At 43.7% G+C, this 26,814-nt stretch overlaps 1 protein-coding gene across 1 annotated transcript in view; it reads left to right on the forward strand.

Moving 5' to 3' along the window:
• The window catches only part of GCLC (glutamate-cysteine ligase catalytic subunit), a 45,382-nt gene that overhangs the window by 12,448 nt on the left and 6,120 nt on the right, over positions 1–26,814 (forward strand). The window contains exons 2-12 of the mRNA XM_037159552.2: positions 11,366–11,478; positions 12,271–12,453; positions 15,775–15,888; positions 17,486–17,544; positions 17,647–17,780; positions 21,943–22,017; positions 22,481–22,597; positions 24,103–24,241; positions 24,707–24,819; positions 25,302–25,394; positions 25,654–25,758. Of these exons, the coding sequence (XP_037015447.1) occupies positions 11,366–11,478; positions 12,271–12,453; positions 15,775–15,888; positions 17,486–17,544; positions 17,647–17,780; positions 21,943–22,017; positions 22,481–22,597; positions 24,103–24,241; positions 24,707–24,819; positions 25,302–25,394; positions 25,654–25,758 (1,245 nt within the window). The remainder of the gene's footprint in view (positions 1–11,365; positions 11,479–12,270; positions 12,454–15,774; positions 15,889–17,485; positions 17,545–17,646; positions 17,781–21,942; positions 22,018–22,480; positions 22,598–24,102; positions 24,242–24,706; positions 24,820–25,301; positions 25,395–25,653; positions 25,759–26,814) is intronic.

The following is a 26,814-nucleotide window of genomic DNA, read 5'->3' on the forward strand; positions in this document are numbered from 1 at the left end:
CCACAACGAGATTATAAAAGAGCCCCCAAACCAGATGTTCCTGATTACATAAGTAGTCACAAAGATACACTGTCTTCTCTGCCTCCCTTCCCCCAGCTCCTTTTTCAGTCCTTTGGAGTCAGTTAACTTCTTTTCGAACTGGATGCTGATTTAGCAGCTCTAAAACAAAACCCTAAAGCAAGAGGCATTCCATGACCCTTTTTCTGGAAGTCGGTAAGATTCAGCTGAGCTGCAACTCGGCCACTTTTGGATCACCCACGGGGGTCCGGGTCATGGGCTGAGGCGCACAAAACTTCACATATTTTTATAACACTGATGAGGTAGCGAAGATCTCGAAGTACCTGCGAAAGTTGGCTGGCTCTTCTTGGAAGCATTTTATAGAATTAGGGTTTGAGCTGTTGACCTTAAACACTACAAAGTTAAGGAATGTTTTTGTATGTTTGCTTTTTTTAAATCTTGTTTGTAAAGTATATACACTGAGAGAACTAAGTTTCAGGTGACTGAAAGGGGCTATTTAAGGGTGCTTCCTTTATTTGTCTCTAAATATTTACACAAATGGGATACTTGGAAGCTGTGTTATTATCTAGCACAATGGTCCACAGCCTTTTCGGCATCAGGAACCAGTTTCATGGAAGACAGTTTTTCCACAGATGGAGGTGAGAGGTGGGGGGTGATTTCCGGCTGATTCTAGTGCATTGCATTCAAGCTCACCTCCGAGCTGTGTAGCCCAGTCCCCAGCAGGCCCAGAGGTTGGGGACCCGATCCAGCATCTAGCACTTCTCAACAGGCCTCCCCATGCTAAGCATGGTAGGCCTCTCTTCTGTGGCCCTAAGGCCACTTTGGTCAGGTGAAGCTGGCCATCTAGGGGTCATGATCTGCTGACTTTGTAAGTAAACCAAAGTCCTGTAAGTACAGAGTTCGTGCACTTGACTCCTAGAAGTGTCACATCCTTCCTTACCCAGAAGTCACTGACTTCATACACAATTCCTGCAAGCTCTTTCATCTCCTTTCCCAGCTCGGGATGGACTGCAAAATCATGTGAGACAGAAATGAGAGACCAGTTCACAGAGAGCGGCTGTGAAAAGCAGATCTGGATGCAGCCCTGTGGGCCTCCAGGACCTGGCTCAGTTAGGACTCTGGTTAGAAATGAAGTTGCTGATGAAGCCTGAGGCCTTAATGGAAAGTGAAGATGTCATTATTGTCTTCCTATTCAAAGTGGAAGAGCATGTAATCGATTTTACACAGATTTCTACTGGTATACCCTTACAGTTTTTTAAGAGATCATATTTTTAACAGAGGGGATAAACGATAAGTAACAAGAAAATGCATTTGAATGAAATTACGTTCCTGGCAATGCAGAGTGAGTAATGTATTTGAGAGTGAAATAAAAATTGATGGTTATATACTAAGAGGATTTCCGGAAGAGTTTAATTACAGAAATAGTAGAACTGAGCTGGAAAGGACATTTTTTTTCTTGTTTTCCAGATGATGAAGCTAAGGCCCAGAGATCAGAACATATTCCAATGCCTATAATTGTAATATTTGTGAAAATAGAGGATAAATTAAGATTGCCCTGAGCAGGGTAACCACCTTGCACAAGTCCAAGAGGCACTAGTGTGGTTGGGGCCCCTTGAGGGAGGGGACAGGAAGAGGGTTACAGTTTGGGGGGTGTCAGCAAAGGTTTCTCTGAAGAGGTGGCATGGACTTGAGACCCACAGCAGCCAGCTGTTTGAAGGGCTGAGGTAGGGTCTTCCCAACAGAGCGAGTGGAAGTGTGTCAAGGCCCTGAAGTGGCTGGTGGAGAGACAGAAAGGTGGCCAGTGTGGCCGCGTGGTGGTGGTGGTTGAAATGGAGGAGCAGAGGCCAAAAGATGGGCCGATTGCTCTTGGCAAGGGGCTGTGGATTTTCTGCCGAGTGTGAACCGCCTGTAAGCTTCAAGGAGGGGAGTGGCTTGATCTACCTGGTGAAGGAGCCCAGCCAGGTCTGCCTTCTTGCGGAGTTAGGCAGTATTCTGCCTTAGCAGTGTTCACCTTTGACTGAGACCAGTAGTACTTGAACAAACGCTATTGGAAACTGTTTGAAATAGTATTGGTAAAACAGTACTTCCCTTCCCACAAGGGACATATTCTGAAATTTTATTCCACTTTATTTCAAAGTGTTCGTAATGTTGATTGCTACCTACCATGGCCCACTGAAGGGTTGTAACCAGAATTCAAAAAACATTTATAAGACACTGTTCTGTCTCAACAAGTGTGTCGCTGCCCTGGAGCTAGAAAGTAGTAACCACTGGCATTTGAGCGGTGTGTGTACTTACTACTGTTCTGGCACTTTACGTGCATTCTTTTCTGTGATCCTCCCCAGTGGCTCTGTGAGGTAGCTGTTACCCCCTGTCCCCCTTTTACAAAAGAAAAAACTGAAATCAGGAGTTGCTAAGATTCAAACAGATGGACTCCGAAACCTGCACTCCTGGCTGCTCCCCCAGAGAGCACGTCCCGATACCCGGGAGGGAAAGGAGCTCTGACAGTGGTCGCAGCTCCAGCCTGAGACGAGCTTGCAGGTGAGAGGAAAAGAAGGAAGAATAGAGGAAAGGGTGGTGCCAACAAAGAAAGTTGGGGTTTGGGGGGGCAGGGGACTGTTTCTGAATGAAAATATAAATGTCTGAGAGCCACAAATGCAGGCTTAAGTATCTTTCGTTACCAGATAGCCAGTGACTCCCTTCCCATGAAATGCCAGCATTCTTTCTTTCTTTTTTCCCCTTTACTATATATTACTGGAATCTTCTTAATAAAACCAAGTACTTGTTTAAGACAAAGGAAAGAAAGAAAGCTAAATGATATTTAAGCTCCCCCAAATATCAAGGCAGTTTTTTCTCCAGGAAGTTGACAGCTGCTCACACCGGCTAATGCAGGAAGTTCCTAGCATCTGCCCAACACCAGATCGAGGGCATACTTCGTGTCAGCAGGATCCTCTGTCACTTGGTCGGTTCAGAGTTGTCTCGCAAAGCAAAAGGTCAGTGGTTGACTCACGGTCAGGGTGGTCAGGGCTCATGCCTGGGTGGCGGGCCAGGTCCCTGGTTGGGGCACCGGAGGAGTCCAAGAGAAGGACCAGGCTGCTCTCGTCAGAGCCTGGAGTGGCAGCAACCATTACCCTGGGATGCCCTGAGCAACCTTAGGCTTTCAGTCAGCAGTTTAGTGGTGACTCTGGGAGTTTACTGCCCCTGGAGCTCATGCTTTCTTGAAGGATCACATACCGGTCTGTGTGTAAAGCGTGGCCCACAGGCCGCCGTGCAAGGGAGCAGGTAGCAAGGCAGCTGCCAAGCACACTGCAGGAGACGTACACTCACTGCTGAGCCAGCATTCTTTCAAAACTATGATGTTGAACATGCTCGGTAAACTTCTCGGTCTGTGGGACAAATGCTAACAGGGTTGGTAACGTGGCCACGGGCCTTCCCAGCTAATCTCCTGCTGGCAGTGGAGCCCTGTGAAAAGGCAGATACGGATGCACCCTTTATATGAAGATCAAGCTGACCTCACTTGACAGTTATGCAGCCTATGCTCGCCTCATCCTCGGGCAGCAGGTAGTGGGCCAGAATCAGAGGCCCAAGACCGGAGCTTGGACTTAACCTCTGATTTTTGCTCCTTTAACACGCATTTCAAATACAGCAGTGCAGGAGTTCATGTAGCAAGAGTCTCCATCTTCCAAACCTCATCTGAAGCAGGTCTGTTGGCAGGATCCGCCCTGCCGTCCAGGAGTAATTCCCTAAGGAGAGCCCTGTTGCTGCCTTTATGAGATGCGATCATGCAAGACTGACTGTGCTCTGATTCTTGTGAGGGTGGACTAGCACTAAACTTGGAGGTCTTGAATCACTGTCACCAGGGACATGGTGGGCCCCCTCTGAGTACAGCAGTTACTTGGGAGTTAGAATTTCTATATTGTAGCATTCGTTCTCACACTCTCTTTAGAAAGCACTTTTTCTTCTTTATACCAGTTGCTGAGAACTAACACCCTGATTTTCACACAGGCAGTCCCCGAAGTTAGGCCAACCTAATTTATAAACACAGGTCACAAGGGGGTGTGCTTGATTTCTTACTTGCTCAGCTCCAGTGAGTGAATCAGGCCCTGAGCTGGCTCCACCATGGAGAGCGTTCTGTTTAGCAATAGCCGTGCCTCTGCTAAAGTCCTAAGCTCTTCTGCACCTGGTAGGAGCCACCTCAGAGGTTCTTGATGTGGCCTCACTCCCTCACATTCTTCCTACTCCACGTCCAGCTGAGCGCTGCAGAGCAGGTGATCCAGAGCAGCCTCTCTGGGAACAGGACTCGGACAGAGGAATGTGTTCCCAGGAATTCACTTGTCCTTGGAACCCAGAAACTATAGTGTAAAGTACAGATGGTTTGAGGTCAATAAAAACAACTTACATTTATAGTATTGTTTCTTTAGGAGGAAAAGTCTTCTGGTTTTGGGTTGAGGTTTCTCAGTTGCTGACTGTCTCCATTACCTTGGCATCCATAGCAAACATCACCATTGATAACTCCGCTTGATGTGCTACTTTCTCTGAGTTTCATTTGTGTGAGAAGACTGGTTGGGATCTGTTAGATTTGGTTCAGAAATAAGAGTCATATTGCATGGTCTTTATAACCATTGGAAAATTACAACTGACATAGGCCTGAAGTATAGCGGTATGGTTTTAAAAAAAAAAAAAAGTCAGCCAATGTAAATTCTCAGGGTCAGAAATGAAATGTCTCATTTCATCTGTAGGCCATGAAAGAGCAGATCTACATTCAGGGATTTCCTGTGTAATGAATCCATGTGTCCGGGTACAATTCAAAAGTTGTGTCTGTTGGGTTCAGTCTAGTGCTGTCCAGTACAGCTTACTGCAGTAATAGAAATGTTTGCACTAGCCAGTAGGGTACCACTAGCCATAGTTGGCTAGTGGGGTTTGGGAACTGAATTTTAATTAATTTTAACTCTAAATAGCCACACATGCCTGATAATGGACAGCATGATTTTTTTTTAACTTCTCTTTAGTGAAAGGTGTCATTGTCCCCCTTGTGAGAGTCACCACAATTTTTCTAGCAGCCCCCAGTTTCTTCTCTTTCAAAGTCCTCAAATTTTTTACTGAGGCTTCATATCACTAATCTCGGCATGTGAAGAATTTGTTTTCTCATGTGGGCTAAGAGATGATTCACGGAAGTTACTTCACCTAATCATAAAGGAAATTAATTGTTCTCAGGCTGCTCGGGAAGCTGGAGTCCTGTTCTAGGATACCAGCAAAGATAAGGTCAGGGTGAGGCCACGTTGACTTTGGTTTCTAAAAGTGTAAACTTCTTTAGAGCTCACCTGTGCAATTCCATGGTATAAAAATGACATTTCATGGTGATGGGTGGGGGGAGAGTGAAAATACATCCCATTGTAAGAACTTCATATAACTTTATATGAAAGACACAGAGATGAGGTGGGGGAGGGGGGAGAAATGGGGGGGGTGGGAAAAATAAAAAAAATGTACTTGAAAAGTAACTAAATAAAATTTAATATTAAAAAAAAGAACTTCATATAACTTTAGACTACACTACTAAAACATTTCTTCGGGAGACACAGGACAGTTTAATTTGACATATCAACAACTACCATCTTGAAATATATACACAACAATACAAAAAGCATGTTACAGTTTCTGCTTTATACTGGCTTCTCCAAAGTGCTCAAAGGTTACCACATAAAACAGCAGTTGTGATAGCAGAAGCAATACTATCCTTAGATACATCTAACCTGGGAGTCTGCCTGACACTGAATTCTGAGCTATATAAAGTTTTATTACATCTGTGTTAGAATTTCTTGCTGACGTGTAGCCATTGTTTTGAGCTCAGTGGCTCTTTTGGTCTTGTCATTCAGGTCTTCCCCAAATACAGGTGATTTTTTTAAAAAAGTGTATCTGTGGCTAGCACCTTTTTGGACCCTCCAAGTGTCCATATTGTGGTAGATATGGAAATGGATGCCATCCAATTAGATGGTTGAGAGTGCTCAAAAATACTAGTCTTTAATATTTTGCCATATGAGGAACCAGCGTTCTGGACAGCAAACACAGTCGCTAGCTTTAAAACAGTGTATAACCCAGAGAAGGACTACTGTGGCCTGACTTCTGTGGGTTGGGACCAGTTCATCTGCGTCTCTGACCATCCTGGCAGGCGGTTCTGCTGCAGCAGTCAGAATGCTGGTCGGGAAAGCACTGGGCCCTGTGGGAGGCTGTGTTTATACTCAGGCAGCAGCAGACCCTCTCCTTTCCCCGGGAGTTGCTTTCCTCTTGGAAGCCTTCTGATCTCCCAGACTGGATCCGACTCTCCTATTAATGTGCACATCTCACGCACTCCCACAGATCTTTTGGCTCTATTGTGTTAATACTGTCGCTCCAGCCACAGTGTAAGCTTGAGAACAGGAACCACACCTGCCTGGCTCTCCACAGTATTCCCAGCACAGGGCTTTCTCAAGGAGGTGAAGGGACAAAGCAGGTGGGAGAGTAGGGGAAGTGGGCACAGCAGAGGGAGACAGCAAGGTGCTCTTTTGGCACTGATTTGGTCATCAACTCTCACCAGAGCCTTAACCCTCAAATGGCAGTGGGCTTTTTTTAGAGTTAATGTAAGGAGAAAACTGGGTCTCCTAGAAGCAGCAGGTGGTTCCAGTAGGAGTCAGGACTGCAGGTGTGGGCCAGTGGGAGAGAGCCAGCAGTGAATGAAGGAGCTGGCCCGCACCCTGGACTCAGAGTTCAGTGGGGTGGTGAGAGACTGAAGTGCAACCTCCCTAAGTGGGAAACTGCCTGTAACTACTTCGGGGTCTGAGAGAACTAGATTGTTGTCCTAAGTGAAGCACTGTTTTCACCTCCAGAGAGTAGAAATTCTAAAAATCTAAGCTGTACCTGAAACCTTTAAAAAAGCTTAATGGTAGAGTATCAAAAATGTTTATTGTTTTAAAAAGGAAACCTTTGATTTTGAACTATTGGCAAATGCCATTTAAAGACAACATAAATACTAAAAGTTTTAATACTGTGACAGTAACAGTTAATATTTTAACTGTTATCTTGAACTTGAATGCCTTGAGTATTTCACAGTTTGTGTGCAGCAATGTACTGGGTACTTACATCACCCTCAATTAAGATTATATTTACTGGCCTAACTTCAGATGAGCGTAAGGCACCTTGTGCTTGTCCAAACCTGTGTTAAATGAGTAGAGAGTTACCCTGTCCAGGGCGTTCCTACCAACACTATGTAACTGTAAACTGTATAATAGCCTTTTGAATGTGCCTTTGTCTTTGATTCAGCAGCTCATTAGTGATTATCACTGGTTTTCTAGGGGCATAAAATTTAGCCACTTAGCCCTTTAGCAGTGAAATGTAAAGGACTTTAATTTTCATTTGTAGAAAAAATTGTGTACATTTTAAAAAATTGAGTGTCTCACAAGGAGAGAGGTAGGTTAGTTTTATAGGGCTTATTCTCCCCCCATTTAAAGAGATAACTGATGGGCACCAAATAGCAGTGTCCCTCAGGTACATCTGGGGCATCGTAGTCTGTGTGCTGAGAATAGTACTGTTTTTGCTTCTTCCAAATGATGTGTTAATTGTACGAACTCGAATCAGTTGCTCTGCAGTCCATTAATAATGCTCTTCGGGCACACGCTCCTCGAGGTGTGCACCACGTGTGACATTGCCGTGACGCTGGGTGAACAGCCTGTGCGGTACTTGAAGTCAGGAAGTGGGTACAAGTTAATCATTAGAATCTGTGTTGTGTGCAGAAGGGCCTCTCTATCCTTTTTTGTTATTTTCTCTTTAATTTTGTCTTTTCCTCTCATCATTTGAATACAAAAAGAAAATTTAGGTTGGGGACAAAAATCCAGAAACAGGAAAATAAATTACTGTGGCTTTAGTTATTATACTGGGAAAAGATTGTCTTATTGTATCACTTTTTATTATCTCTTAACAACTAGGTTACTGAACCAGAATCCAGTTCAGCTCTAGATTGACTCTTAAAGATTGAGTTAATTATTTGAGTGCATGAACTAGAATTGGAAACAAACATAAATGTTGTATTGAAGTTGGTGGGGGAAGGATTAAACAAAACAATAGAAAGCCAGGAGGTTAAAGAACGATTTTGAACACTGGCTCAGAAAGGGGGCAATTACTTCAGAACACCTTCCATTTGAGTTTGAGAAATCTAAATAGGGAATTCTTAAGGCTACTAAAAGTAAGTTTGTTTTTCTCTCCCACTTGATAAATATGCTGATGGTTTTCTATTTCATTTACTTAATGAGATCATGAATGGTTGTTTTTTAATTAAGGAGAGTTTGGTTTGTTAGCATTTTAAATATCATCCATTTGGCTGAGTTTAAGCTTTTTGTTCTTTTTGCCCTTCCCATGCTCTAAATTGTAGGCTAAGAGTATTTTTGAAAACCAAGGACTTCAACTATTTCAGAACTAGGAAACTAACAAAAGTTATTATTGCAACTGAGGTTATACAGTTGCTACAAAAGTTCTTGCTCATTGTAATAGTGAATGATGGGAACCCAGTATTCTGGGAAGTTTCTTTTCATCTTTAGGAAGCAGGTTATCTGGTGAAGAAGATAACTTATTCCCGAGAGCAGATGTGTTGGAACCAGTGATGGAAGGAGGAAGTGCTAAAGGAAGAAGATTCCTTCTAACTGGGAGAGTTAGGAATGCTGCGTAGTGTGCTCTGTCCTGGGCCTAAGAGATGGGCTGGCCCATCTATTTAAATCTATAACCATGAACTATTACACCTCAGCTACTATGATACAATGTCAAGTCCACTTCCTAAAGTTGAAGCATAACCAATTTGAGAGATTTTTCAGCCAGCATTGTAACCTTTCTTCATATAGTTTACAACAATTTTTTAAAAGCTTATCATATCACTAAACAAGACTGGCATCCTCTATAGTCCTAGCAGTGAGGTATGCTGGGCCTTGAGTCCAGAGACGCTGGCTTTAAATCCCTGCCCTAATACTTGTGGCTCTGGGAAACGTATTATCTCTGAGCCTCTCCTTTGCCCATCTGTAAAAAGGGTGCTCATGCCTACTTTGCATGATGGGTTTGAAGGTTAGGATCCATATAGGAAAAGTTCATGTTATACCTTTTCTCATTTTGCTCATTTAAAAGTAAATTTGTTTTTCATACCTGTATTTTTATATACCCATCCTGAGACTTTAACAAAATTTCCTGTTCCATCATGTTTTAGCTCTTCAGGAATCCTGGAACTGTAGATGTTATCTGAAAACCTATACTTAAAACTGGGAACACTTCCAGATTTTGCAGCCTACGGGTTTCAGGCATTTGACATTGAGTGCAGGTACAAATTTCACATTTCCGGTTCGTGTACCAAAATCAAGTAGTCTTATCTTTTTTTTCCCAACTAAAAAATTCTAATCAAGGAGCACAAATGGGAACTTAAACTCATTTTTTTTTTTGTCAGTTCAAGCTGCTGTAAAAAATACCATAGACTGAGTGGCTTCAACAGAGGTTTATTTCTCACAGTTCAGGAGGTTGGGAAGTCCAAGGTCAAAGGTGTTGGCAGATTCAGTTCCGAGTAAGGGGCCCTCATCCTGGCTGCGTTTTTGGTGTGTCCTCACAGAGTAAGAAGAGAGATCATTTTTCATGTTTAAAAAATTTTTTTTTATTGTTTTATTTTTAGAGAGGGTAACATTGATTTGTTGTTCCACTTATTTATGCATTCACTAGCTGTTTCTTGTACGTGCCCTGGCCGAGGATCTAACCCACAACCTTGGCCCATCAGGAGATGCTCTAACCAACTGAGCTGCCCACCAAGGCCTCATCCTTTTTTTTTTATAACAGCAATAATCCCATCGTGAGTGCTCCACCCTCCTAACCTAATTACCCTAAAGGCCTCACCTCAAACACCCTTACATTGGAAAGCAGGGGCTTCAACATAGGAATTTGGGGGGGGGACACAAACACTCAGACCATAGCAACAACTAAAAAAAGTTAACTGAAAGTTTATTGTTCTGTTGTTTAAACCTGCCAGGCTATTTCCTATCATTACTAACTTGTTTTCCCCTTCATAATTATATTTCTTAGCTAAAGGGTAAACCAGTTTTCTGACCGTTACCACTTCTGTGATAGGGATGTCCGGGTAAACACCCTCCAAGCCTGGGCGGGCACACAGAACTGAGGGACTAGGCCCCTGCAGACCACGGCGGGCCCCTCAGAGGAGAGCAGCCCGGCCTGGCCCTGCGGGACTCCGGGATCTGGATCCACGTGTGCACTGTCAGGCAGGTAGTAGATACGTTGTTGCGTGCCTTCTTAAAAATTTTAATTTAAATATTAGGATAAACAAACGAAACCTGTCTGTGCACTGGTCTGTCTTGTGGGGCATCATTTTGCCGCCCCCTCTTTGTCTTGTGCAAAAGGCACTTGCAAATGTTTGCCTGAATGATCTGGTTCCGTACCTTTCCCTTACATACAGATAATGTGTGTTTTATTTCAATCATAGTGATTCATAATCTTCACTGTTCGTTATCACTAATGATGATCTAAAGTATGTGATTTCAGGGAAAACAAAAGCAAGTTCTGATTGTACTCTGCCCAGAAAAGTCTTACTTTCGCATTGAACTCTTGATTTCTATCAGCATTCCCTCAGGTATTGTCGTAGATGCACCTTGCATTGTCAATTTAATCTGGTTTCAGAGTTGGAAAGTTGTCTTACATGATTATTGAAAAATTCAAACTAAATGGTTGAAACTCCTAAAATAACTGCTCCATATCGGTGTGTTGAACTCTCCAATAGTAGGGCTTACATTGGGATGATTAAATAACCCGCCTGTGAGTAAGGATAATGTACCTTGATCAGAATGCCAGATAACCACCTCCATAAACGTAGAGTAAGCCAGCTGAGCAGGGACAACAGTGTGGTAGTTGCCGGGGGAGGAGGGTGTAAAGGAACTAAATGGTAGTGGAAAAAAATACAGTAAAGATGAAATAAAAATAAATAAAGTTGAAAAAATTTCAACTTCCTGCAGCTGTAAAGAATCTCAGCTTTGACATACTTCTCTCTTGAAGTGCAGTTTGTCAAAATGGGCATCGCAGCCTTTCGGTAGGAGATACCAAGGAGAACACGGGAAAGAAGAACTCGAGATTCGGGAGTTCTCGTCCTCACACCGTGCCGCCGTTGACCGTTTTCTCTAGGTCTTCACATTATGCGAACACTTAGTATTTGCTGCAGTATAAAGCAGTGTGACAGTCTCAAGTTACTGTCGGTCCTTTCTGAACTTCACATTCTCCTGCCACCTTCTCTTAAAGGTCACACTGAGCGCCAATCCGAAAGTGTTCATTTTTCTCTCCTTCTCTTCAATAGGTGGAATACATGTTGGTGTCTTTTGATCATGAACATGAAAAAGTCCAGTTGATCCTGTCTGGAGAGGAACTTCTTGAAATTCTACAAGAAAAGGGAGAAAGGGCAAACCCAAAGTAAGCTGAAGACTTGTTCTAGTGTTTTTGAAATTGTTGGAACTACTAAAACAGACTCTTTCTTCAGATGTAAAGGAGACAAGATAGCACAGCAGTTTTGAGCCCAGGCTCTGATTCCTATACTTACTGGCTGGGTTACTTTATTAGGCAAGTCACGTCACTTCTCTGGGGCTCAGTTTCCTCGTCTGTACGGTAGGAATAATAATAATAATATCTACCATGTATGGTGTTGACATTTTAAATCCTTTAATATATTAAAGCACTCAGAATAGTAAACTCAATATAAAGCCTGTTACTAGTATTAAGCTTTTAAAAATTACCATAGTGTTACTGAAATCATGAACTATGGTACCAGATAAAACTTGCAGGTGGGTTTTGTTTGGCTAGCGGGATGTTTACTAAATATTTAAGAAGACAGAGGCGAAGGGGCCTGTCCTCTCCTCCCCAGATTTGGGTAGGCTGCACCTGAGTCTGGGCCTCAGCATAGAACTGAAAGAGCCCTTAAGGCCTGATCTCCTTCCTGCCAAGTGGATGAGCTTGTCTTGGACAGCGAGTGCCCTATTGTGTACCTGTTCAGTTATTTATAAATATTTTGGACCCAGTACTTTTAACCCTTATGTAGTTGAAGAACTATGAAAAAATAGTGGCCCTTGGGAATTATAAAGAAGTTTTTAGCTTCATTATACCTAATAGTTTCTAAAATTGTTGAGGCAACTTTTAAAAAAAACTTTAAAAAATTGAGTAGACTGCAGCCAAAGAATAAGATGGAGCAATTTTTTTTCTCCTCTGTAGCCACCCTACGCTTTGGAGACCAGAGTATGGGAGCTACATGATTGAAGGGACACCCGGACAGCCATATGGAGGGACCATGTCCGAGTTCAACACAGTTGAGGACAACATGAGAAAACGCCGGCGGGAGGCAACTTCTTTATTAAAAGAAAATCAAGCTCTTTGCACAATAACTTCATTTCCCAGGTTAGTTCCTCCAAGAACCTGTCCCAGCAGACATTTAGTTTATAAAGAGAGCAAGTTGTGACCAAGCCTTTGGCCCTGCAGTTCTCATACATTACAGGTCATTCTCCACATTCCTGCCTTGGGTGAACTCTAATGTTAGAGCTACAGGCAAAAACTACACACCGGCTTCAGTGGGCGGTGGCGGCCCAGAGCATTGCGGTGAGAGCCGTCCTCTGGCCCTGGTGGGAAGGACACGAGGACCACGGTGACTGGTTGACTGGTTGGCATGTGGCTTCATCCACCCCAGGCAGGGTGGCAGGAACAGTACATCTTAATGCCATGCAGCTGCGACCCCGGGAAGGAGTTGCTGAGTCCCCCGATGATTGTCAAGGGCTCTTCTCACTCACTTGCCTACCAGCAAATGATGGTGTTAGCGGCCCATCCAAGGGGCACCCACTGGAGGGTTGGCATCAGTGCCCCCGGGGCACTGTCGACCCAAATGAACTATGAACTGGGTGAGGGGAGGGGTCTTCCACTGGGATTGGTATCCATGTCCTGGAACAGTCTGAGCATATTTCATATCTTTTTTTTTCTGGTAAGTGTTCATAATGAGCACAGGAAGAGCCATACTATTGGTCTCAGAAGAACACTTGAATGAGAATTTTTTGGAGTTTTCCATTGTCACATCTGAATAGTTGAAATCTGTGTTAAGCAACTCACCAAACATTTAGAAAACCATCCCGCTCTTTTTTTCTGTGATTCCTTTGTTCCATTTGTGCAGGCCCCACCCCTTTCCCTTCCAGAAATAAACCCCACCCCACCCCCAGCCGTGTGAGGGTGGGCAGGTTTCTTGGAAGAGAATCAGTATGTTCCTTTGCTCCAGTGTTTGAAGGAGGAGGTAAAGAAATGATGACTGCCATTCACTCGGACATTAGAGTGCCTGCTGCACATCAGACCCCACGCAGTGAGGGTTGCGAGGTCACGAGTGGAAGTAGTGAAGGGCTGTGGAACACGTAGAGTGTGACAGGGTTCTCTGACGGCCTCTGTACCGTCAAAAACCCCTCCCAGGGAGGGTGACTAGAGTGACGCCCCAAGTTCTGGTGGGAGTTTAATAGTAGAGTGGGAAGGGATGTCCTGGGGAGAGGGAGCAGCACGGATGGACACGAGTCCCAGGATGAGCCGGGGAGCACGAGCCTCCGGAGAACTGGCAGAGGGCTGGTGTGACAGGGATGTTGAGAGCGAAGCAGACGCACAGGGTAAGGTGATGCTGGGCAGGTGGTTGGGGGGCCAGAGTGTGTTCACTAAGAATTTTGGTTGCTATCCTAAAAGCAAAGAGAGACCTAGGCAAGGTTGGGTTGGGCAGATAGCATCACAGATCAGCTCAGCAGCGCTCACCTGGGCTGTGGCATCAGCGTGCTTGTGGGACGGGCTTGAGGCTCCCTGGGAGGTGAGTAAGGGGCGGGGCAGCCGCGTGAGATGGGAGGGGAGAAGGGACAGATGGGTAGATCAAGAGACAGCAAAATCAGCAAACCTAGGGCAGAGAAGAGAGATGACAAGGCTGCTGTTAAGTAATTATTATGAAATTTAGAATAATAAAGGCCAAGAAGTACGTTACAGATGTCATTTGACAAGTTTCAGGGAACTGGAAAAGTCAGTAACTTAGGTTTTCCTTTTCCCCCTTAACATTAGAGTTTTGCCTTTTACTTAGCAAATTTTAAAACGACATTGGTGATGCAAACCAGAATGGTTGTAGCTTATACTTTAAAATTTGGAGTGTGCAGTATGGTGGCATTGGGCCCCAGAGGGAAACTGTAGATTAAACCCAGTGTGTCTTCTACCTGTGAGAATAGCTTCGTATAGAATAGTTGCCCCCTCCCTTTTTTTTCCTTTTTAAGATTTAGCGTCTTTTTCTTAAGTTATTATGAGGGAGTATTAAGACAAAGAAATTTAAAGTTTTATTCTAAAAATCTATTTAAAAAGCCATTATTTACACTTTTTAAAGTATAAACAGTGTGATTTTTCTTTCTGTAAAGAGGCAAAACTTTAGTGTGGGATTATAGTTTGTGACAATTTAAATGTAATCAAATGCACAAAAACTGCAGAATTCAAGTCCTCGTTCAGTAGCTGCATTTCAGGGCTCGGTGGCGCCTGCCGCCAGTGACCCCCACGCTGGTGTTGGACCGGCAGGTTCTCACACAGCCGGCCCTGCAGGAGGCTCTGTGGGCCAGTCCCCGCTGGTCCAGGGGAGAAGCAGTGATCTGAGCTCTGACAGGCCCGGTCAACAAATGCTGGCTGGCCAAGAACTCCCCTGATGCGCGTTTGTCACTCCCCTGGAGGACTTTCCCCAAGGTGCAGGCTCTCAGGAAATAATGCACAGAGCCGCAGGAGCTCCCAGCAACCCTGGGAATTATTTTCCAGATAAGATCAGCAAATTCAGTTGTTCACAGGCAGAAATTCAGCCAACTGGCACTTCATTTTATAAAAGGTAGGGGTTGAAAATGAGGCAAAGACCAGTCTTGGCTCTCAACCAAAAGTTTATCACTGATCCAAAGCCCTGACAAGAGCCTTCCCAGTTTTGCCTCCACCAACTTGTTGGGTTTTGTCTTCCCTCACAGCACACTTCACAAATACCTTAAAATTCTTAATTCTGAAGAACTGGTGGTATCACTGCACTTAGGATTACACCCAGCGCTTCCATGTTCTGGGAGATGGAATTAAAACTTCTTTAGGTCAAGTAGATAATAGGGTTGGGTGTCAGGCTGCGGGGTGAATGAGGACACCTGTAGAGACAGTACTTAATCTTGAGGGATTCATGAGGTGACCTGCAGAGACAAAAAAAAACACCCCTTTCAGATCCAGGCAGAACTAACTTACTGGGAGGTTGGGGCCAGTGACAGTGTGCAGGGCTCAAAAGGTAAGTTGAGAGTTTATAGCTAGTAAAAGAGGAAGCCCCAGAAGCTGTGTGTATGTGGCGGGGCAGGGGGGAGTACAGCTGGAACTTTTGACAATTGGCAGGACCAAGGGAAGGGACTTCTGTGCTGTGGGTGTGGCTGTTAAATGATGAGGTGGGTAGGTGTGCCGTAGACAATGCGTGACTGGAAGTTCTCTGAGAAGGCCAGTAAAAGGCTGGAATCACAAAAGGACCTCTTGGTGAATAAGATAAAGTGCAAAGGGGTGGTTGTAATGGGACCCAGTATTTATAAGATGTTTGTGTGCTTGACCCTCTGAAAAGGGGCCTAACACACACAAGTTATTGTAACAGGTGCACAGGTGCAGTGATGGCCAGGCGTAATTAACCCTTGAAAAAAATTCCTACCTATTTAGTTCCTAAATTTGTTGTAGATTAGGCTGCCCGGGGTTCACGCTGCCTGAGTTCAAACCCAATCCAGTTGAAGATGGAGCTTCCAAGTCCCTCTTCTTTCCTGATGAAGCAATAAACAAGCACCCCCGCTTCGGGTGAGTATGGCTCTGTGTTCCAACACAGGTGCCCCTCACTCAGATCCCTGCCTTCTCAGAGGGACCGTGTTCCTGCACAGGTGTCCTCTTTGAGTGTCTGCTGGGTGTTTGGGTGTTTCCGGCTCCTTTTGTAATCGAGCAGAGAAGACAGCAGAAGCGTGCGCACACCCCACCCCACTGCGTGCTCAGTACTGCCAAGGCTGCTTGGTGGTCGCTCTGCTGCCAGGCTTGACTTGCCCGTGTCTGGCGCATCTTACAATCCTTAACTTAGCCCCTGTCCTCTCCTTTCATGATCAGATTCTTTTCTAGGGAGATCCTAGTTCTGTAAACACCTATTTTGGGGAGCTTTCTCTTAATTATTTTTACTTTTTTCTCCCTCTGTAAGTTACCACCAGTATATGTGATCTACTCGTCCCACTCTACCTTGATAATAAGGTAAAATATGTATATATGCATATAATAGGTACTCTCTACCTTCTGTTCTCTTCTAGCTCTATTAGTTTGTAGTTTAATTCGTAGGTTTGAAGTTACTTCAGGGCCCACACCAGTCTGATCTTGGTTTTGTACCTTGACTCGCACTCATCATCCTGAAGCCAGAAGCCTGACCTAGAGAGTTAGGGCTGTTGGGACTTCTCAGTGTTCGTTTTTAAAGAGGGCTGCACACTTGCCCTGAGTCAAAGATTTACAGACACAGTTCCCGACTTCAAATGTTGGAGTGTGCCAAGGGAAAAAACAGATAGCTATTCAGCTGTAAAAAAAAGATAGATTATCACTGTGTTGAAAAGTGGTAGCACCAGGGGCACTCCATGGAAAAAGGAGGGTGCTTCTGACCCCGGGGCCCAGAGCAGCGTCGTGGGAGAGGTGGCACCGGAGCTGAGTCTGCAGCAGCGCCATCCAGTGGAGTCCCACTGTGAACCACTGTCCTTCAGTATTCTGGTGGCCACGTTTAAAAAGTAAATAATGGAGACTTACTTTTACAAAGTTTTTTTTTAGTCCTAGATATCTAAAATATTATTTCAACTTGTAATCTCAATATTTCAAAAAGTATAAGAAATTTTTCTGTACTAAATTGTCAAAATCTGGTGTGTTTTAACCACACAGCATATTTTGATAGGACTAGCCACCTTTCAAGTGTGCAGTAGCCACATTTGCCCAGTAGTTTCCGGATTCAACACTGCAGATCTAGGGGATAAGTATTAAAGCCCCAGGCTGGGGTGGGAGTAATGAGGCACTGGGGAGAGCAAGTGCTAAGGTTTGGTTCACATGGGAAGTGTCGGAAAGGTAGGGTGAGACCTGACCAGGGCAGACTGGAAACACTTGGCCTGGTGGGTTACAAGGAGCTGGGAAAGTGGGGATTGAGCCAGTCCCCACTGGGGAGTGGCGTTCTCGAGTAAGCACCCAAGGACGTGGCATTAAGGTAACGCCTTCATTCAGAGACCCCTCAGAGTATCTTAATACACATAAATTACCTGTGCTGTGGCCTCAGAAGTAGTTTGAAGGTACAGGATTTCATTCATTTACTAGTATATAATCAAATTCATCTTTTACATAATGGGTCTTTGGTGACCGATTTGATGACATTCGGTGTCTCTTTCAGCACCCTGACAAGAAATATCCGACACAGGAGGGGAGAAAAGGTTGTCATCAACGTACCAAGTAGGTCCACCGGGAGGTGGCAGCGGGAGAGGTCCCTGCTGCATTGGTGTTGGATCCTTGGGTCTCACCATTTCCTTTTTTATTTTATTTTTTTAAATGCAGTATTTAAGGATAAGAACACACCGTCTCCATTCATAGAAACATTTCCCGAGGATGACGAGGCGGCGAAGGCCTCAAAGCCGGACCACATCTACATGGATGCCATGGGATTTGGGATGGGCAACTGCTGTCTTCAGGTAATTGTTCCAGCCGCTCAGTGGGGCAGGGTTCCCCTGCCCGTTTGTCTGTGATTTCTCTGTACGGATTTGTGCTTCCTTGTAAAAAATCACATTTAATCACGTTGAAATGGTAGCTAACATGTCTTTCTGAAAACCAATGAAATTATGTTAGTAACTTCACTGTAAGCTATCTCTTGACAGAGAATTTACAGAATCTACGGTCCACTCCAAAGATACGTAGGTTTTAATTAACTTAAAACGTGAAATACTCTCAGGTCATTTCCTCCGTTCTTTCTGAATGCCTGATTTGGGCTGCCATCTAGTGGCGGAGTGACAGCGCAGCTTGGAGGTTGTAAACAGGGCTCGAATCTCTTCGGAAAATGAACTCTGATGAGTGTAATCCAAGGGCTCTTTGGACTTTAAATTTTTATATTCACGCAAGGCCATCTAGCAGTAGATGAGGAATAAATACTCAGCAGCCCCAGTTTGCTCTGCCCCGGGCAGTGAGGGTGCTCAGGGTCTGGCTCCCCGGGGGTTTGGGTAACTTCCTTCAGCTCTTCTGGCCTCAGTCTTCTCAGCAGTTGAAAGAAGGGTTTATATTAAGGCCCCTTTTAGGTCTGACTCCAAGCTAATATTTATTTCATTGTTTTTTATTAACAGAAGTATTTGTTTTAACCTTTAATTTGTTTAAAATCTGTTTAGAATAGGAGTTGAAATTAAAAAGTAAAAATTTTCCAGTTGAAAAGTCCAATAAAATAGAGGCCTCTTATTATCTTCCAAGGAGACTTCATCTAGTTCTAATTATTTCAGCTGGTTAGCAGGGTGTCTTTGGAGCGGTGCGGAGCCTGGGCCCACGCAAGGCCCCCAGAGCCTCGTGCCTGAGCACTGTCCGCAGCGGCCAGGGAATCCAGCATCCCCTCATCCCAGAGCAGCCGCAACATAGACACACACCTTCTTGCACGTATCTCTAGTGTGTTTATTTTTACAGCTGTGTGTAATCAATATTGAATGCCAGAGTCAGCATTTTCCATGCTGCATGTGCATTGGTAACCAATGCCAAGAATAAAATTTTCTCCTTACATAGCTAGTATAAAATGTGTGGCTTACAAACAAACATAGGCCAGAAAGTTTCCTCACGAATGTTCATACTTTGTAAAAAAAAAAAAAAAAAAAAAGACCTTTTGACTGTTAACTGAATATCTGATTTCCTGTTTTAGTTACAAATATTTCCAAAGGGAACCGGTAAGTTCTAGAACTTACAGTGCACGGCTTTAAAAGCATGTCGGTTCCATGGGGTACCACTCACCTTTTTTGGGTTTCACATTAAACCAGGTGTGTTGCCTCGGACATCACAGGTTTTCACTTCTGAAGGGCTGTTCTTTCCTTTGAAATCCTGCATTTAATAAAGAAATGTGTTCTAGTGGTAGGAGTTACCATTTTTATTGCTAGTTTCCCATCCAGTTTAAGCTTTGACATGGGTTTAAGATTAAGTTTTTTTTCTCAGTGGCACATCTATCACCCCAGCTTCAGTACTTAAAAATCCAGCACAGATACTGTGAAGTGTGTGGCAAGCAGGACAGCTTCCACAAATCAACACAGGTGTCCTGCTCTGAAGCTCTTAGGTAGAACTCAAGAAACTGCTTATTCCAGTAAAGCAGAAATAATAGTTTTAAAGTAATTTAAGATTAATGGGAGACTTACCTTACAAAACAAAAAGTCATTTTAACCACATTCAGATTCTGGACTCGGGGAGCTTGTCAGGAGTCATTTCCTGAGCTCATGTCAGTAAGTCCCTGCATGTTGTGAGAGGTCTCCCACCCTCAAGAAAATCATGTGCCTTCAGACTGGGTTCTAGGTAATTTAGGTTTGTCACATCTATTCTCCGTACTTCCTCTCCCCCCACCCCTGTCATTAGTCTCCCAGTGACATTGCTTCTCCTCTTCATGTACTTTAAGAGGATACCGGAATCCAGCTGTTCATATATTCACACCTTTTTAAGGTATTGGAACACGTTTTCCTCCCCTCGCTAACACCGTTACCCACCGTGATGTCACATTCGGTTTGGTAATGACCGTGTTGCCTCTAGGATAAGGAGGCACCTGGCAGTAAACAGATGTTAGTAAATAGATTTAGAGTAAGTTCCTTCGCTGTTGTGACTCTACTATGAATGCCAGGTGCTGATTTTCTGAAGCATACTTTTCTAGAGTTGACTTTTCCAGGGTTTGTTTAAAGTGGATCATCTGATACCCACTAGCCCAGCTTAGAGAAGCCAGTCAAAAAACTGAGGAGAAAAGATGCTTATCATAGTATCTTCTTAAAGACTAAGTAAAACACACACTAAAAAACTCCCAAGTTGTAGAAGTAGGACCTAAACTAGAGATGCATGTTCCGAAGAATTCAGCAGTCAAAACACTTGAGGAACATTTAGGTACTTGTAATATATTTGGCCTGTGGGGTCATAGTTTCCAGTGTCTCAGCCATTATGTAAAACTACAACTTACCTTTGTCCCTGTGTTCTCTTTAGCATCCTCTGTCCTTCAAGACAATGTGCTACTCATTTAATAAATATCTATTAAGGACTAAGTAGAGTTACCACCAACAGAGTCTGGTGTCAGACTCTGTTCTGTACACTCAGGATCGAGAACTCAAGGCAGACAGATCTCCGCTCTGCTGGAGCTTTTTGTGGTGGGTCCCAGCAGACGAGTGTGTAAATACTTTACTCGCCTCTGCATCTCCCCGCTTGTCATTTAACCCTTATCCAGGCACAAGCTGGTGTCTGAGTTCCCACCTCTTCGCAGAAACTACCCTTCTTCTCGTCACCAGTGACCTAATTGCCATTCCTTCTCAATCTTTGCCTGTTTTAACCATGCATACTCCCATTCCTCGGTGGCTGTCACTCAGCTCTCCTCGATGTCGAATTAATTGGTGATGGCTGGTTCATTGTGATACAGGAACTCATCTAAGTGGTTGCCTTCTGTAGTCACCACAGGGACATGAAATGCCACTGTGATTGAACAGGCACATCCGTGACTCTCCACAGTGGTTCTCAGTGTTTAAAAAATGCAAAGCTGAGACCTGGCTAAAACTGTTAGAACTAACATGCTGGGATCGTCACAGTAAACACGTTCACTCGGCTGTTACTTCAACTATAAACACTTAAATCATTTCCTGCATCAACACTAAATTCAAATGTCATTATTAAGTAACAACCACAGAGGAACTTAGAACCGTTCCCGATGTGAAGTCAGTACAGATGTGCTAACAGAACCCTGGTTTGTAGCCCTGCTCCTCCACTGTGCACAGTGCTCCCACCCCGAAGAAGGTAGGGCTTTTTTTAGTTTCTTTTTGGCAGTCGTTTATGAAGTGTTTCTACTAATTGTTCTGTGATCTTTTTCTTTCCTAAGTCGTGCACATACTACTTACCCACCTTGCACAGACTGTCTGCTGATCTGCCTGTCTTCTGAGTCTACTCCCAAATACCTCTCCAGCTCAGGTTTTTTTACTAGGCGCCAGCCCTGGGGCCCAGCCACTTACAGGGCCTCTTTGACTTGTAACCCCATCTGTCTTGGTGCTTCTTCCTCTGCCCTGGGAACGCCCAAGCCAAGTCCTAAGTCACACCCTCACTCTCTGTTCCCAGTGGTAGAGCCTGATGCTTTAATTCTGGCGTGCTCCGCGTTTCCGTAGCTGGTGGCAGTGTTCTAACTGCTCCGCCTCCCTCCAGTGCTGCCCTTCTACAGCTGTTCCTCATACTGTTGCCAGTGAACTTGAAACCCAGCCTTAGCGTCTCCAAATCCCTTTTATACCTGAGGGGTATATAACCCCCCAGCCAACTAAAGTGAATGGAAGCTCTCGTAAGAAAGCTGAGTTCTTCAGTAGAAGAGGAAATGCCTTACTTCGTCATTTATCTCGTGTCTTGTTTCTCTTTCTTCACTTTGTAAAATCTTACTTAGCGTAGGAACATGGTCATTGATATTAGTTGTGAACATGATTAAATACCGTTTTCTAGCAAAGTTCATCTAAGACCACTTTTAAACAAAACTCCTGTATGAAACGTTTCATTAGTGGAATGACCACTGCATACCAGGTCCCCTTTCTTCCCAAGCCGTCTTCTCAGACTTTCACTCCTTGGGGGCGGAAGCTAATGATTCTTTGTTGTTAATAACTTGCAATTCTTAAACAGGTAACCTTCCAAGCTTGCAGCATATCTGAGGCTAGATACCTCTATGACCAGTTGGCCACTATCTGCCCAATTGTCGTAAGTAAAAATCACATCTTATTTTAAATACTGCTTTGTATAAAATAAAGACTGCATGTGCAAAATTTGCTGAATGTGCTATTTTAAGTCCAGTTAAGACGTCATTCAGAAATGAACTAACACAGACAGTAGTTAAAGAGCCTAAGAGTCTAAGCCATAGGCGTTTACTGTTGCTAGTAAGATATTTATGTGTGGAAGTGTCAAGTTCAAGTGAAGCCATCTTCCCTCTCCCATCCTTCCTGTCCTCACATTATAGAGAGGAGGATTTAAATGGATCAGATCCAAGGGTTTGAGTCCCTTCCTGTGTATTTATTTCATTGTGAGAAACAGCCACAGATAACGTAGTAGAGCTCTGTATGGGTTGCATTACTGACTCTTCTTCATGAGAGAGAACTGCATGGAGCTTTTTCAGCATGTAAGTGACACTTCGAACCTGCAGGTGCTGACTTTTGTTTGTTTTTAGATGGCTTTGAGTGCTGCGTCTCCTTTTTACCGAGGCTATGTGTCAGACATTGATTGTCGCTGGGGAGTGATTTCTGCATCTGTAGATGATAGAACTCGGGAGGAAAGAGGCCTGGAGGTGGGAATGATTTTCCTTAATAGCCTTTTTATGTCAAGCAGGTAAAATGGAGTTATTGTAACTACTTGTGATTTTGAAGTTTCCCTTAACTTTTTGCCTTGAATAGGTTATCACATATGGGGTGATACTCATGGGTTATGTACCTTTTTTCATTTGTAGTCGTGGCTTTATAGTGTTTGTTTCAGGTTGAATATGTGGGAAATGTGATTTGGTTTGAGTGGGGAATTAATTTTCATCATCTGTTGACATCTGTATTTGTTTCAAATTAATAGTGCAGTTTTGTTTTTGTTTTTGTTTTCTTTTTTTAACATTTTGGAAGTCATTGCTGATGGCTGTTTTTACCAAAAGGCTTTATGGCGCTATAAGAGTGCTTTGTTTTTGATGCTTTCTGCTGCGGAAAGTGCACTGTGTCATCAAAGATTTTTTTTATCCCATATAAAGGGTTAGGTTTTGGCTAATAATGGTTGGTTAGTGTTCTTTGCATGTTGAACTGTGACCGTGTATTTCTCCAGCCAAGAATGTCGATCAGGCCCATCTTTGACCTAATAAGCATCTCCAGGACCAGAACTTTGACAGGTGCTTTTAAAGGAGTCCTCACAAATAATTCTGATTTTCTCAACCAGGACCATGCAACTGCTGCTCTGGTCTTTATGTAATTGTTCACAAGTTGTTGAACACGCTCTCTAAAAATAAATGAACTTTTAAAAAATTTATTTTGGCCTTGGCTGGTGTGGCTCAGTGGAATGTCAGCCTGCAAACCAAAAGGTCACCAGTTTGATTCCCAGTCAGGGCACATACCTGGGTTTGCAGGCGAGGTCCCCAGTAGGGGGTGCGTGAGAGGCAACCACATTGATGCTTCTCTCCCTCTTTCTCCTTCCCTTCCCCTCTCTCTGAAAATAAAGTTTTATTTTAAAGATTTATTTATTTTCAGAGAGAGGGGAAGGGAAAGAGAATGAGGAGAGAAACATGGATGTGTGAGAGATACGTTGATTATAAATGTAAATGGCTCTTGTAAATGCCAGGGACTGGACTGGGAATTGAACTGGCTACTTTTCACTTTGTGGAATGATGCCCAACCAACCGAGCCACACCAGTCAGGGCAAAAGTAAAGACCCTTAAAGGGAAAACCATTTTGATAGCTGTGTTTTTACATTATAAACTGTTTTCAGGGTTTTGTTTTTGTTTTTTGCTGTCAATTTGGCATGTATTTTCCAACTTTAATAAGAATGAAGGTGATCTGCTTTAAAAAAGAAAAAAGTTAAACTATATTTAAATTATATCAGGTAAAATGGCTACTTAATTTGTCTCCAGGCTTTTTAAATGTATATCTCCCTAATAATACTTCTTAATGTTAACTTTTTTTTCAGAGCCTTATGTTACGTTTGGATGCTTTTATATAATTAGTATCTATATAAACATATGGCATTTTTAATATAGTTATTTGGAGCATTAGTTTGTTTCCAGGTGATTTTATATGACATTCACTCACATGTTCTTAATTTTAGCCACTGAAGAACAATAACTATCGGATCAGTAAATCCCGATATGATTCAATAGATAGTTATTTATCTGAGTGTGGCGAGAAATACAATGACATCGACTTGACAATAGATAAAGAAATCTACAAACAGCTATTGCAGGAAGGTGAGCATCGCGCCTTTTTTCCTAGATTTTTATTGTACGCCTTCAGTTCTTCAAAGCTCTTTTAAACGTTTTTTGCTGACTCCTGGTCTGGTTTCTGTTTTTAGTGTGAAGTCTCTAACTGTTCTTAGGAGGCTGCTTGTTCCTAAAGTTTTGAGTTCCAAACACTCGTGAGAACTTCCTGACTTTTAGCAAAAGCTTACTTTGGAGGTCCGTATCCAGGTCCACCGCAGTGCCCCAGCCGGCACTGTGTAAGTAGTGAGTGAGACTCGGGCACTTCCCCAGGTCCCAGAGGAGGAAATCCTCCGCAGCAGGAGAACATGGAACAAACCAAGAACAAACCAGCCCTTGCCTGAGCTTCTAGCTGGCCTCCCTTCAAACTTCCTGAGCTGTCCTGTCTTCCTACGGAACTTAGGGAACAGTGGGTCGTGAGCTTTGAAGTGAGCCCAGTGTGACTTTTCTTTGCAGGCATTGATCATCTCCTGGCCCAGCATGTTGCTCATCTCTTTATTAGAGACCCACTGACTCTGTTTGAAGAGAAAATACACCTGGATGATGCCAATGAGTCTGACCATTTTGAGGTATTTCCTGTTTTAAATGCATTTTTATTTTACTAACCAAGGTGGATGCAGTTTTCTGTACCTTAGTGACAGTAGAAATCTCATACGCCTTACATTACCCAGTGCAGTAAAGAATTAAGAAAAATTTTAAATCGGTGTAAAGTGCTTTTATTACGATTCGTACAGGTTATATTTCTGATTCTCAATTTCCTGTTCAGTGTTTTCTCTTGTTTGCATAATGGTGAAACATTCAGACACGCCGCGTAAAAATGATCCAATCAGTCACTTTAGTGCTGTCAACACACCACCCAGCTTTTGTTGAGCACTTGCTGGTTGTTTTCCCAGCACGTCACACTCCAAGAAAATCTTAAATTGTACCTTTTATAACTTTAAATTGAAGAGTACTAGGTACAGTGAACAGTCTTCTCTCATTAAAGATCAAATCATCTTAATTTTTTTGGACCTATGGAAATGTGGTTTCATTTTCTGCCTTTTTGTTATAGAATATTCAGTCCACAAATTGGCAGACGATGAGATTTAAGCCGCCTCCTCCAAACTCAGATATTGGATGGAGAGTAGAATTCCGGCCCATGGAGGTAAGACACGCGACAGCCGTGACTGATTCACGTGCACCTGTCTTCTGACTGCCCAGCACCCTTCTGGTGCTCTCATCCGAGGCTCTTAAATTAATTGCAAGGCCATGCAAATCAAGTGTGTGCGTGCCGTAAGCAAGTCCAAAAGCTAAGGAGGGTTGATTTCTGAGAGTAGATGGTGGGCAGATGGGGAGTCAGGGAGTGACGGGGTCCAAGGAGGGCGTGGTTGGTCTGTAACCCCTCTGGGCTCCCGCTTGTCCAGGTTCAGTTAACAGACTTCGAGAACTCGGCGTACGTGGTGTTTGTGGTGCTGCTCACTCGAGTGATCCTCTCATACAAACTGGATTTTCTCATTCCACTGTCAAAGGTAAGGGTGTGTTTCAGGACGGTGATGGTTCCAGATGTGTGTAGGTTATTCTGTTGTTCATATATTTATTTTAAATCTGACCTCATTTAGAATTGTTCACTCTTTAGAGTAAAATGTTTCTCCCTCCATCCTATCTTTTTTTTCCTTTTAAATCTAATTTTATGCTGTAGATTTTGGTACTACAATACATTGGTGGAGACTCCTGAAAAAAAAAGTGCTAATTGTAGTTCTTACTCAGCGTGTTTGAAACATGATGCCTGGAGTGAGTCCCACAAACTGATTTCATTCTCCCCTAAATCTCAGTTTGGTTACAGTATAAAAATTAGGATGGGAAAAGAAAGAGTGCAGGGAACAGTCATCTCAGTGGAACCAAACTAGAGATGTTTCTGGAGAATGTAGGTGGCCCCGCACCATCAGAAAAACAAATCAGAGTTAACCAGCTCCAGCCCAAGGAGCTTGCTGGAAGCAGTTTCCCGGCAGGGCCTTGGAACAAGCAGAAGATGGAGGGAGGCCTTGGGTTCCTGGGCATTAGGTGTCTTGGCACAGAGAGTGGCTGGTAGGCAGAGTGAGAGGTTTGCTGAGGTGTCAGCGCAGAGAAAGATGAGTAGAGCAGCCCTGCCACAGCAGGTGTGGAGGGAGGAAGAAAACTGCCTAACCCGGCGTCTGCCCCCCCCCTCCCCCTCCCGGAGGGTGCTCCAGCCTGCACCTGTCCCACCCACACACCTGACGGAAGTCTGGCAGTCAGCTCGTCCCTGTGTGCTCTTCACATCCAGGCCAAAGGTGATCGTAGGATCGCGTGGGCCCACATTGCTCACGTGGGTATGCGTGTTGGGGAGAGAAACCCATCTGAGACAGTCTGGGAAAGCCACCAGTCTAAACCTTTGTTTACAAATATAAATAGTTAGATGTCTGAAAGTCAATAGAAAACTAAGAACTTTTAACAGCCTTAAAGAGAAGGGCCCACCTGGGCCTGCCGAGTATATTATCCTTAGTGAATCGTAGTTAATTCAAGAAATTGGAAAGAACTCCTAAAGAAATTCTGACTGCTGCCCTGGA

The sequence above is a fragment of the Artibeus jamaicensis genome, unplaced genomic scaffold (assembly GCF_021234435.1).
Source record: "Artibeus jamaicensis isolate MK-2021 breed Jamaican fruit bat unplaced genomic scaffold, CSHL_Jam_final contig_484, whole genome shotgun sequence".
NCBI lineage: Eukaryota > Metazoa > Chordata > Mammalia > Chiroptera > Phyllostomidae > Artibeus > Artibeus jamaicensis.